This window comes from Cyprinus carpio, chromosome B22 (genome assembly GCF_018340385.1).
Source record: "Cyprinus carpio isolate SPL01 chromosome B22, ASM1834038v1, whole genome shotgun sequence".
In the NCBI taxonomy this organism is placed as follows: Eukaryota; Metazoa; Chordata; class Actinopteri; order Cypriniformes; family Cyprinidae; genus Cyprinus; species Cyprinus carpio.
Window position 1 is genome coordinate 27,853,378 of NC_056618.1, and position 14,206 is coordinate 27,867,583.

At 35.3% G+C, this 14,206-nt stretch overlaps 1 protein-coding gene across 2 annotated transcripts; it reads right to left on the reverse strand.

The window, feature by feature from the left end:
* Positions 1 to 3,576: 3,576 nt before the first annotated feature.
* Positions 3,577 to 11,821, reverse strand: LOC109074671 (stromal cell-derived factor 1). 2 transcript variants are annotated; one of them, XR_006157888.1, is made up of 5 exons: positions 11,668 to 11,821; positions 9,038 to 9,155; positions 6,324 to 6,407; positions 4,616 to 5,200; positions 3,577 to 4,545 (listed from the first exon to the last, which is right to left on the reverse strand). XR_006157888.1 is itself a non-coding variant. In XM_019090691.2 (4 exons), exons 1-4 carry the CDS (start codon positions 11,732 to 11,734, stop codon positions 5,176 to 5,178), a joined length of 294 nt encoding a protein of 97 aa, XP_018946236.1. In that variant the 5' UTR covers positions 11,735 to 11,821; the 3' UTR covers positions 3,577 to 5,175. The 2 variants fall into 2 exon arrangements, 1 of the variants encoding a protein (XP_018946236.1); XM_019090691.2 differs by having other exon boundaries at positions 3,577 to 5,200.
* Positions 11,822 to 14,206: the final 2,385 nt, after the last annotated feature.

The window sequence follows — 14,206 nt, forward strand, 5'->3', positions numbered from 1 at the left end:
GCAAATAGATGAACTGCTTGGACACTGATTTTCCAGTTTCTCTGTGGTTTGGACCGGTTTCAAACATTTCATAGGACCTTAATTCACTCTTCTGATAACAATTTGCAGAACCCCGAGAACCTTCCAAGAACTTCCTAAATGAAGATCTACAGGCGTATACACACTACAGATAAGTCTTCATTTATTTGGCTTACAAATGCACAGTTGGAGGAGGTGGACTTGTGTTTGAGGTTGAGAAAATGTGCGTGTGTTTCCCTCAGCGTCACGCTGTCACGGAGCATGTTCTCTGGACGTGACAAATTACTGTGTGATTTGAGGCCGACGCACTGCGGTACCCGTCCACCCAAAGAGCGAGGCCTGTGTGCTTCTCATTAGTGCTAGATTAAGCTGTTCAGATCTGTACAGTACAACATGACCGAATCTCACTGGATTACTTCAGCTCTCTAGAGACGGGATAACACAAGCCGCCTGTGTCCCACGGTGTTAGATTTATTCTCTCTCTTGATTCAAACTGAGTTTGATGGCCTTGAATGAATTTACCGAGTCACTGAACCATAAGTAGCCTATAAAATTTTCTTTATCACAGCACATATGCTACATAAGTAGAACATCAGTACTGAACATCTGGATGTAAGGAATAGGATGTCTAGGGGCTTGATTTTGGTATGTGGCTCTATTTGTATCCCGTGGAGCTCCGCACATGACGTGTGGTCAAGAATATATTTATAATGTCCACGATTCGTTCACCGTTCGTTTTAAGTAGCTATGTGGCCACGATTTAGTAAAACGAGGAAATGAATTCTTACGTCATGGTGACGACTGAACTAAAGGAGGGAACGAATTTATAAAATGAGGAACAAAGTTGTAAATTTGTAGCCATGATATATTTTTGTCCGCATGTTGCGGAGCTCTGTATGAAATACTTCAAAAAGTGTGAATTGCTTTACCGCAGTAACATATGCACGTGTACTGTACAGCCACCCACTGTAATTACAACAGCCATATATTTTTGAGAGTAATTTCCTCACTTAAATATGGGGGCTCAAAAATCACAAAAATATACAAAACAGTTGCTTTATTATACTAAAACTAAACCTTACTGAGGCTTGCTTTTGGCATGTGGTTGTATTTATATCCTATGGCGCCCCACATATGACATATGGACAAGAATATATTTATTGTGGCCAAGAAGTAAGAATTCATTCCCACAACTTGTTCATTTGTTCCATTGTTTTACTAAACTGTGGCCACGGTGTTGATTTATTTTAAATGAGGTAACAAATCATTAAAATCATTGAGGGAACGATTTATTTCATGGATACAATTTAACTAAAATTAGGAAATGCATTAGCAAGTTTTGTGAAGTAATTTTTTAATTTGTGAAAACGTTGTTATGGAGCCCTGCACATGACATGCGGGAAAAAAAATTAATTGTTCACCACAATTACGGGTGCCTTTACATGACAACGATTGTACTAAAAACAGTAAAAATGATTGTATTATGTGTATTATGCATGCCAGGCATGTAGTTGGCAATGCCATGTTGTAACTCGTAGTTTACGAATTTCGTAGTTTACATGGAAACGATAATGGTATTGTTTTCATAAACATGCACTTTGAAACCCATTTTCAAAAGGTATTATTTTCATGCCCCCAAAATGCTACCATGTAAATAAACAGCCAAAACTCATAAAGTTTGATTTTGTAAACAACCCCTAATTAATTCAACCCCTCATTTTAGTTAAATTGTTGCCACGAATTAAGAACAAGGTACCTTGTTCTAGTAAATGATAGCCACGTTTTACTAATTCATTATACGAATTAGTAGCTACAACGTTGCCATTAATTAATCAGTGGGAACAAATTCTTAATTCATGGTCACTGAACTAAAAGGAGGTTGCAAATTTATAAAACGGAGGAAGGAAATCTTAATTTGTGGTCACAAATATTTTTGTGTGCATGTTATGTGCAGAGTTCTGTACGAAATTATGTGAAAAAAAGTGAATTGCTTCACTGCAGCAAATTCATGTGCAAATCCACTGTAATTATATATTTACGACAGTAATTTCCTCACTTAACCATTAAAGTATCAAAATTAACAAAAATACAAAAAAATGTCAATAATTTAACCCAAAAATCCTTTATGATGTCATGTCGCTATTTTTTATTATTGTCGCTGATATACGTATGTGTATTATACAATCCATAATTACTTTTGAAAGCACATTTTAACCCCGTTCACATAACCAATTCCTTCTCTTCTCAGTATGAAAGCTTAATCATATGAGAAAGCAATTTGCGTCCATATGTTTTTAGTATTAGAAGTGACACTTTCATGTATTTGTAGACCGTCCCTGGTGTGGTGGACTTATATTGAACTTTCACAACTGATATCAGACACTCAGGTGTTAAAAATGAGTCCAGGGGTCCCGCCAACCCTCGAGGTCACACATCTTCTGGTGTTTGATTTAGCAGCAGAAATGGCTAGTGATTTTTACAATAAATACCAGCTGTATTGATTTCACTGCTCTATTATTTGAAGAACTGACTGACAATGTCTGATTGACACAAACCAACAGTGAAGTTAAACTGAACCACCGTTTTTAGAGGTGTGTGGTTGTAGATTACATGTCTCAGGGACAATTTTTGTGATTTTGTCCCCTTGGAATTATAAGGTTCTATCTGACATTTTTGTCAAAATCGAGTTATTCACATATTCTCATTCTGTGACAACTTATTTATAATATGTGATAGATTTTTTTAATGTTCTGTACATTTTGGGACTTTTTATTTAAATAAACAAAAAAGTTGTATCTATACAGTCAAATGGAATGCAAAAACTTTGAAGCTCAAAATCTCAAAACTACTCGGAATGCAGATAGAACCTTATAATTCCAAGGGGACGATTTATAAATGTACAAATTTCAGCTCTCAATAATTAAAATCATCCTTGATGATCTTAGTAAATATTAATGCTTTCAAAATGGCAAGGTCCTGCAAATTTCTTTTCCAGAAGTCCTTGTTTTAGGATATAGACGTCTGGTCCTACTGACCCTAAGGCAACGTTCACACTGGGGCCTTTTAATGGGACATTTTTACAATTTAAAAAGTCACATATAGTAACAGTGGAAACCAAAAGAAACATATATCTGTCAACTGCTTATTAGAAAGGCCTGATGAAAAGCATACGGAGGGCTGTTTGTTTATGGGTTCTAGAGTTTACAGAGGAAAATTCATAAAGCTGTATATATATATATATATATAGAGAGAGAGAGAGAGAGAGAGAGCTGTGAAAAAAGTTTTTGCCCCCCTTCCTTTTTTTTTTTTTTTTTTTGCATATTTCTCACACCTTAAATATTCAAATCACAAAACAAATTTTTATATCACACAAAGATAAGAAAAACAAACAAACAAATAAACAAACAAACAAACAAAAATAACACCAATATATAAAAAATCATATCCTAAATACTCAACAAATTACAACTGTGCAAATGTGAAATACCAAAAAAAAACACAAAAATAAAACATTACATTACAAACTCATGTGCAAATGTGAAATACTCTATAAATTCCTTCATATTGTACTGTTGTGTTTTTATTCATACTTATCAATACAAAATACAAAAATAAATCATTACATTACAAACTCCTTATATTTTTAAAGTGGCTCAAAAACATTACAGCAATTGGGCATTTGAGTCAAAACATTATCAGAACAGAAAAAAAAATGTGTTAGATAAATGTGTTAATGTCATAAAAACCAAAATCAAAGTCACATCCTTTAATTCTGTGGCTAAAAACAAAAAACGGATACATATGGAATACATAAAGCAATATTAATTTTGCCTACAAATCACTTGCATTTTTCAGTTTTTGGTCCCTGTTCAACCCATTTACTGACAGCCATTTAGTGCTGGAGAATATTTACATGTTGGTTGGTCCTGTTGGATCCAAAATACAACCAGTATGACACAAGATCTGTATGCAGATGGTGTTCATTAAGGCCTGAGTCATGGAATGTTGCTCGATGCACATGAGCTGACGTTTTAAGCTGCCGTGGCGTGATTGCATTAACGACACCTGCTTTATACATACAGCATATCTGCTTTATACTGCATATTTCTTGAATTTCAGTGTCTGGCATTTGCCACACATCGGTAGCAGAGAGGAAGTGGAAGACAGGAAACTGTGATTCTGCTTCCTGTAGTAGCAGCCCTGTGTCAAACGTGTCTCTGTTACAAAACCTTGCTATCTGCTGCCTACAAAGTGCACTACTGTCTACTGTCTGCACCGTTATGGAACTTAGTAAGTAAATTGTTTGAAATTCTCCACCAAAGTTTGACGTTAATATATTGCTAAGCTAATAGAACTTATGCCGGGTTGTGCCATATGTATTTTTTGGTGCAAATGAAGTCGAGGCTGTGTTTTTTTTTTTTTTTTTTTTTGCACCGTAAAATTATTTTTCAAAGGTTTTTGGAGCACGTTTTACAAGAGAAAACTATTTCAGGTTTTCTACTTCAAAATTTCATGGTCAATTGCCATTTCTTTGTAATTTATTTTAATATTTATTAGCAATTTCTGAGTAAAAAAAAAAGTTTTTTCTACGCGAAATTTTTGTTCAGTAGGTGGCTCAGTAGGTTTTGGAACAGAGCTAGCGTTAGCATGCTGAATCATTCATGTGTGCTGGTGAGCTTTAAACACTTCTACTAAGTTATAAGCAGCAAAATAACAAAAAGTGAAAGCGAGAACGGGGCAGTTTAAATTTCTGCTTCATTTTTACTTGCTTATGTCCCTTATTAATCCCAAACTATCGTAAAGGTTAGACATCCCTCACAACTATGACACAAACTCTCATTTTTACTGCCTTTTAAGTTGCGGAAAACCTGTAGATATCTCTCTTGCCTTCACATTCAAACGTTCATGGTCACATTCATTGGCCTCGTTCAGTCAGTAATCACAGCCGCAGTAGCAGTGCGTCAGGAGGAAGGTGTTGGCTTGTGTTTTGGTGAGCTGTAGGCTGTCTGGATGCTTGAGAGGCAGGTTTAGGTGAAGTGCTGTTTGTGCAAGCAGTCCAGAAAGAGGAGGAGTGATCAAAGAGAGTGAGAGAAGAGGACGGGCGACTCTTTGGAGGTCAGAGATGCATGGTGGTCCTCCTCGCACATCCTCAGGTGTTTACTTTGAGCGCTTCTTCTTTATTCTGGAAAAGTAAGAACAATCATATCATTAGCGATGACCAAGACGAGTTTTGCAGATGTCGTAGCTGATTTTTAAACAAATTTGAAATTTTTGTGAGTTTTGAGGATGAACTGTCAGTCCGATCTTACGGCAATTCGTAGATATTTTACAAGGTGGCTAATTCGTATGAATTCTTACGAATGACCTACACCTAACCCCGCCCCTAAACGTACCCGTCACTCGGGTGTAGACAAATCCTACAAAATCGTACGAGTGAAGTCATACGAATTCATATGAATTAGCCACCTCACAATATTTTTTTTATGGCATCAGTTATTTTGGTTCAATGGCACAATAGGAGGTTGATTATAGTGGTGTAAAACCTCTCTGCTCTGCCTGTTACCTCATCATTAATCTACAATTAGTGTGATTAAAGTTAAATGCTCCAGGCTCTGTGGTGGAGAGTATAATTAGGTACTTTCTATAACCTTAAATTAGCCAATAACATTCCACATATGCCGTTTAAGAACAACAGCTTGTAAATTTCAGCTAAGATTAGTTTTAAAACCGTTAATGCAGCTGCATTCCTGCATTTATTTGGACCAGGAATCACTTTGTGTTAAGCAACAAATTACAAGTTGTGTAAATTACACAAAATAGTCATAACTTCTCATTTAATTGAATGTTTTACTTGCTATTTGTAATTATTTCTGAAATTTACTAGCAATTTCTAAGTGAAAATCTTTTCATCACCAGTTTTTAAAGCGTAGTTTATTTATTAAATTTAATTTTCCGGACGTTATATACTTTAGAGGTGTGAAATAATCTTGAAGGCTGCATCTGTTCCAGTTCTGACTGTTAAAAGTGTTTTCAAAAACATTTGTACAAAAAAAAGTGTTTACGTTTTTGAAAGTGTCTGATGTTGTATTAGCGCTGAAATGTAAAACATACAAATGCGTAAAATTTACGCAATTTATTGTGTGGAACATACACTTTCTAGTTTATTTCCGTTATATATATTTGTTTACATTTGAATTTAACTTTTTATTTATTTATTTAAGTCTATAATGAACAGGTCTGTATTTCATCCCATGGTTCCTCAGAGAACTCCTGCTTTTTCTAGTGCAGAAAGAGTTTCTTCTTACTTGCTAATGGCATTCTTTAGATACTGCTGCAGCCATTTGGTCTTGGGGTTGATGCAGACCTCTCTGTTGTTCTTCAGCTTGGCACTGGTAATGAGAGAGAGAGAGAAGAAGGGATTAGTTTCAGACGAGAGCAAAAGAGAGACTAGTTTTCTCCCTCGGTGTGTTTTATCAGATCATATCAGCTGTCCGTCATGGACTACATTTCAGCCCCTCTATTCTTCTGTACTGCCAGGAGTCACTGCACTTCATCAGATATCAGGACTGAATTAGAGGAGGTTTGTACAATGTTGTGCTGTCTGGAAGTTCGGGATTTTTGATGATTCGGAAGATTCTGACTGGGATTCCCAGCACTGTACATGTGCATATAGTTTGTCTACGTAACAGTTTTTTTTTTTCTCTCTAATGAAATTAAATGGATACTGTGTCAGTACACTTAATATTTAAATTATATTCAGTACATATCAATTAAGATCTAGTGATGTACTACTTTTTAAGGTACCAAGAATGAGGACAGAAGCAGGAAAGAGGGTTCTGTCTTACTATGGTCCTTCGTCCTGGAATGAACTCCAGTCTAGACTTAAGATTGTATTTTAAACTCATTTAGCTGCTTTTAAAAAAAGAATATCTGATATGCGGACGGACATGTGTAACTGTTTTAATTAATGGCGGTGGATATTGACTTCTAGCCCCTATTTCGTTTGTTTACATATTTTAAACTCATTGCATCTTCACATGCAAATATTCTGTAAATTTTGTGTAAATCTGCTTTTTATTTTATATTGTAATTTATTGTCTTGCAACTTATGATTGAACGTGTTATACAGGACTCCTTTGTAAAAGAGACTGTGTCTCAATGGGACTTTTCCTGTTTAAATAAAGGTTATATATATATATATTCAAACTAACATTCAGATACTCAGATTCTTTTTAAAAAAAAAACACTACTAACCAAACACATGCAAACTTAGAATGAATCTAGATATTGATATTGTTTTTCCTCTTTTGAAATAGCAGAGAAACGCTATTATGGATTGATTTTCTTTTGCTATTAGAGCAAATGGGAACACAAACATTATATTTGTTGTAGTTTCTATTCACCACTATACAAACTTGCCATGACGACTTCCAGGTCTGAATCCCTTATGAAAATTAACCATGGTTTTACTACAAATAAAACCGAAAAAAACATGGTTGATATGGTTAAACTATGATAACCATAAATTAACCATGGCTTTACTAAACTAACCATGGTTTAACCATGGTATTTGTGGTAAGATTGTAGTAAAACTCTGGGTATACAAATCAATATGCCAAAAAAAAACATGGTTCCGACACTTTTACTATAATAAAACCATGGTTAATTTTCGTAAGGGAAACCTCAGAAATGTGAAAAGTGTTTAGCAGTGATCCATAAATGTGAGATTTATACATATATATTTGACAACACTTACGTGTCCTTACAACAAATGGGCCTACAGCGTGGTTGCAGGATAGTTGCAAAGAAAGCGTCTTTTGATGTGCGATTTTTCAGTTAATGCCAAAAAGAAAGTCAAGGTTCTGAAATTCCCTCAAACAGAAATCTTTCTGATTGATATCTGCCCTCCAAATTAGCTTTGGTACAGCCAGGAAGATCTCCTCAAATGCTTCATTCTCCCACACATGGAGAAAACCACACAAATGACACCCAGACTTCGCACCTCGGTGCCAAAAGGTGGTGTTTGAGAGTTAGCAGCTCACGTTGCCATACAAATGGCTATCCGTGTTGCTTACACCTCACACACACACACACGGATCTCTCAATCTGTCTAGACAAATGGAGCCTGTCGGCGCAGATAAAAGATCCGCTTAGCCTCAAATCTACACACCAATCCTCACAATCAACTTCCCCATCTGTAAGCTAAATAAAAGTGTAATGCTATCCCTGTTTGTTTTCCAGCGGGATAACATCCAGTGACTTTATCTATATTTGTTTGTTTGTTTGTGATTTGGGCTCTGGGTTAATCCAGCTAGTCTAAACGATCTTTTGAGCGAGCTTGCCGGTGGTCTGGGACCAAGCCAGCAGGTAGTAATTACCTCACAGCTAGCTAATGCTAACAACAAAATGAGTGATGTGCGTGTCTCTGGGGGGAAAGGGTTGGTGGCTGTCTTTCATCTGGGCCAACGAATCCAAAAGGATTTCTAAACGAGATGTGTGGAAGATGGCAGATTAAAGGTGATTTCCTCCGGCCAAAGTTTGTTCCCCAAATGACCCTCGGCTACACGCTAACCTCTGTAACCCCTATAACCTTGATCCCCCTGTAGCGCTTTGTTTTTTGCTGTCCGATGGGGTACAAATGGTTCGGTTTAATACATTCCAGACCGCTGAAGTAATTCCAAATGCTGGTAAAAATGAAAACGACAAGGTCGCCCGCAACAGAAAGCTAATCATTTTGACCCTTGACAATTATTGTGTCGTGAAAACCTGGGCAAAGACGCTCTCTCATATGTTCTCATTTGGCTGTTTTTTTGTGTTATTCTGTGAACAACGGAGCACATGGCTACATTCCCACACAGATTTGACTCCTTAAACTGGAAATTTGTAACTTTAAGAGCTATTTCTGGCTCTGTTTTGCAAAATGACTTTCATTGGTGTATCTTAATGTAGCCATGTACAGCATACAATATACAGTTTAGCGAGTGTGAGATTGATTTGAAAGATTGGAAAGTTGACTCACATGACTTGGAAAGGGCAGCTGGGTGTGTGGAGGAACTTAATCTCACGGATGCTCCTCTGCGGGACGGTGTTGAGAGTGGACCGGCACCAACATCTCTCCACCAGACTGATGGGTTTAGCTGGGATGAGAGAATACAGTACAAGAGAAATGTGAAAAATGCATCTTACATTGAGTTAAACTATCATTTGTAAGACATTAAGTGCTAATTTAATACAGCAAGATTCAAAAGTTTGGGATCAGTAAGAGTTTTTGAAAGAAATTAATATTTTTATTCAGCAAGAATGCATTAAATTGATCAGAAGTGACAGTAAAGACATTTATAATGTTACAGTCATAAAAAAGTTTTCTGAAAAAATTAAGTGGCTAAACTGTTTTCAACATTGATGATTATCAGAAGTGTTTCTTGAGCAGCAAATCAGCATATTAAAACGATCACGTGACACTGAAGACGATGCTGTAGCTATATTCAGCTTTGCATCACAGGAATAAATTACATTGTAAAATATTTTAAAATAGAAAGCAGTTATTTTTAAATTGCAAACATATTTCACATTATTACTGTTTTTACTGTAATTCTGATCAAATAAATGCAGATTTGGTGAGCATAATGTTAAAAACATGAAAAAATATTTTTCTTGGTAGAGTATATTCTTCAAAAAATAGATATCATAAAAACAAATTAGTATTTATAACATAAATCAAACAATTAAACAGTTTAAAAGATAGGCTACTTTGCACAGATTTTTTTAAACATAAACAAATTTAAAACTGAGTATTGATTTATTAAAACAATCAAATAGTTACCCAAGAGTTTTTACAGTTGCAAAACAACATTTTTCACTGTAAAAATATGCAATTGTCAAACAGAGCTGTTTTCTGTCTGACCTGAACCTTTAAAATCTCTTGACAGAACATTTATATTGTGAACTTGGAAACACAATTTAATTTCCAACTGAAGCAATGCATAATTCAAGTTTATGCCATATAATCATCCAGTAACAACATACATCACAGAACTTTTCCTCATTGTAAAAGCATCTGAAAGTGTCCAATCACCTGCATCCATTAACAAGCCCTGATCATCAAAAAGAGATTAGTCTGCCATTCTAGTGGCTCTCATCCATTCACAAGGGGGCCGGTCTGCCTTTCACTCGCCACATTTTTCATAAAGAGGGTCCTCAACATTAAATACGGCAGAATCCCGTAATCACAGCATCCCTCTCCAGGCACTTTGCTCCTGAATATGTGCATTAAATGCATCTGCTGAAGAACATTCTCTGAATGGTTTCACATCTCCCTGGTTTCCTTTGCGCTCCGCTGAAACAGACGCGGTTATGAGGGAAGTCAAACTCTGGCATTCCCGTAGGTATTTTCCGACACTCTCTGTTCCCTTTGTCATGTTAAACACCGGCCCATTAAGCCTTGAGTAAACACCACGCCAAGTGAACAGCGCAGGAACTTTTTTGCTTACTATTCCCTAATTAGACACTAATTAAAAGAGCTTGCGGATAAGTAAACAGTGCTAGGTTTTTCACAGCAGAAACAACAAAGCCAGACAGACCAAGTTCAGCTGGTTAAACATTTCTCTGAAAGCCTAAATCAGACCCACTAACATGTAAAGACATGTACATCAAGTATTTAATGTGAAGAAACATATGCAAATTTATGCAAGGCGCTTACGAGCTGCAAGGTGATATATTAATGGAACCCCTTAATGATCGTTAACACTATAATGATCATTAACTGATAATATCCACTATTCTGTAAAACTTAGTTGATTAATTATACAATAGTTCTGCAGTTTAAAACTCAAGTAGTAAATCAATTCGGTTCAATTTGTTACTTGCCTTTTTTAATTATTTGTGCAATTTTCTAGCCATTTCTGAATGAAAATAGTTTCAAAGTAAATCCATCTTTCTTCAGTTTAGTGGACTTCCAATCAATAAGAAAGCAATGATTGTTTGTTTTTTATTTAGTTTATTTTCGTCTTTGTTTTTTGTTTTGCTTTTTTGTTTTATGTTTTGTTTCAGAAGGGGTATTGTTCTGATCCATCTAGTAATTTATATGTGTATTCACGTGCAAAATAAAATAAACATTTTATGTTACTGAATAATACATTTATAATGAATACATTCATTTCATTTATTATAAATGTGTTATAAAAAAATACTATTATAGCTTTTTTATTAATATTTTGAATGAATTTTAATTTTTATATTTTCTGTTTCCGTTTCAATTTTTTTTAATGTTTTAGTAATTTTGTTGTGGTTTTGTCATTTTTATTAGTTTACTATTATTATTTTTAAATATGTTTATGTAGTCTTTATTAGTTTATTTCAGTTTTACTTTTATTTTAGTGCATTGAGTTAAACTAGAAATGTTGCTTTGGCAACTAGCTGAAAAGATAAGATTGTGTGTTTTTACATTGCATTTTTGCTTTAAAAGTTTATTTTATTCCAAGCAAAGACTTTACTGTTTTGGATTCAGTTAACTGTCATAACCCTGAATGATACACCAATATCCATCTTGCAGCTGTTATTTAGTTAATTAAATTGCAACCCAACACTTCAAAGCATCATGTGAAAATTAAAACGCCGTAAATCTGTAAATGTTAGCCGTAACCCACTTACCATCAGCCTCTGGGCTCCATATGACGACCGTCAGCAGGGCCACCAGCGCAAGGACTTTGCTATCCATGCCAAGTGTGTGTGTGTGGCTTTTGTCCGTCACAGCTAGCTTCCAGAGCTCAGTGTGGCGTCTCAGCGCTCTGCGAAGTGTTAAGACTGAGGACCATAGGGAAACACTCCCCCCTCTCTCAGGAGGAGGTGGAGCCGGACCCTCTCCTCCGACAGCCCGCATCTTCAGTCAAGTTCCTCAAATGTTCTGGCAGAGATTCAGCAGTGACAGTCTGACTCAGACTCTTGTTTCTGTCTTCCTCTGCATCTTTTTCTCGGAGGAGTGGAGAAAGTGCAGCTCCTGCTGTTATCTCAGTATTGTTGTTTCTCAATGGTTTAATTTGTTATTGTTTGTTTCATGTCATGTTTTTCTGGAGCTCAGCTTTCGCTTAACTGGCGCTGCTGTATTTCCTGACCAGCCGCGTATCAGATTTCCTCTGTTTTATAGGATTCTACTGTGATTCCTTATGTGTTATTTAGGGTGTGTTTGAATTGTATACTGCACACAGGTGAAAGTTTGAACACACCTTATTGACTGTTTTGTTCTTTAAGATCTGAAGCCTTTGTTTAAATTAGTTTTGTTGACAAATGTAATTAAAAAATGTGAAGGAAAAGCTGCCAAACACGTGTCCAGCACACATGTGGATGCCTTCAATATAAGAAGATGTACGCTGAAAAAAGAAGTCCCCTCAGAAATTGCTAGTAATTTTTTTTTACAAAGTTCTCGTCCAACCTGCAACAATGCAAAGACAAACAACAGCACAGACCGAGGCATGTGAGTGTCCATAAAACAGTGGCTGCTGAAGTACCTTTCAAAGAGAGTCAGTGGAGACACTGTGTTACACTTTTAATAGGCAGAGCATTCAGAGCCTCACGCTGAGAGACTCGGCAGAACCAAACCCCCTTAACAGCCCGTAAACTTTAGAGGCTGTTAATAGTTATCAAGCAGCTGGCCGAGGTGCAGACAACATGCATGTGAAACAAAATAGTATACAAACTTAACATTATTTATATGTTTTCGATGTCACAGAGAACCTGTTATGTTTCAGTGGCACTTCAAACGTCTCACAATTTGTAATATTTAGACACAGGAGTGACGTTTGGCACGAATAACAAACAGTGTATCAGGTGGAGAAATAATCATCCCTGTTAAACAACTTTGTTGTTTAAATAAATGGCTACTAGGAGTACTTTACTGATCCCTTTTGATCTGAGATCAAACATTCAAACATTTTAGCTTTTAAGGGATCAGATTTTTCCAACGCTGTTGTTGTTTTGTTTCTGGCTTTGAGGCGCCAGGTGATATTTGTAAACCTTATGTTAATGTTCACATTGTTGATTTCAACCCTTGGCCTTTTCAAAGTGTAAGTGAGCAGGAGGATGTTGAAAAGATTACTTAAGATCACTACTGACCTAAACAACAACTCGGCAACTTGTATCAGTTTAGAGGGCAGAGGGCACGTTTCACATCCTCAGGTTTCGTGTTTCAGAGAAACGTTTTCCTTCACTTTGTTCTCACGGAGAGCTAAAGGACAACTGGAGACGAATGCGTGATGCAGGACGGTGAATAAATCATTTTATTTTTTTGTTTACTTACATCTCACTGTGTTTATTAAGCAGAACATTAGTTTAGGGGGAGTGGGGTAAGTTGTGCCACTTTTCACTTGAGCCTTCTAGGCAAGGTGAAATGAGAGAACATGGGTTTACGCATGTAAAGTCAACAATTTAGTAATGCACAGTGCCATTCCAGTTTGATTTTAAAACATGCAATTTTATTTTTACTTATGCTATCCAGCATTTTAAAATGATAAAAATGTTGAAGTTGTGATATCATATAAGAATAAAATCTGAATAAAATAAAAATAAATGTATTTTAAATATTATATATATTTAAAAATACATTTAAATTTTTATTATAGTATATTATATTTTTTATTTTAATATTACTGTATTTAATTTACCAAAACATAATATATTTTTGCATGGTTAATAATTTATATTGTTTAATTTATTGGAAGTTAAAATATTTCTAAGAAATTATATAATATAAAAATGATAAAATAATAATAATAAAAAATAAAAATAAAAAAGATAAAATTGTAATATAAAATTTAAAAAATGTAATTTTTAAATAAATTTAAATTAAATTAAGTACATTTAAAATACATTTATAATTTATTAAAAATATTAATTGAATATATTAAATAATATCTGTGTTCTTTAACAAATAAACCAGACGACAGTTTATATCATTAAATGAATATTGTTTCTCATACAGCTGGCTGTATATAATTGTATATGATTACGTGATAAAAATACTGCGTTTAAAATAGCTTTTGATGATTTTTCCGTTACATCAGTGGTATAGTGGGTTTCCATCTGTCATCTGTGTAGGTTGTTTCTTTAGATTTTGCGGTATTAATTTCCATTTACTACGAACTTTAATGAATGTGATGATGGACTATTGTTGATCCAACAGTTCATAGGGAGATTA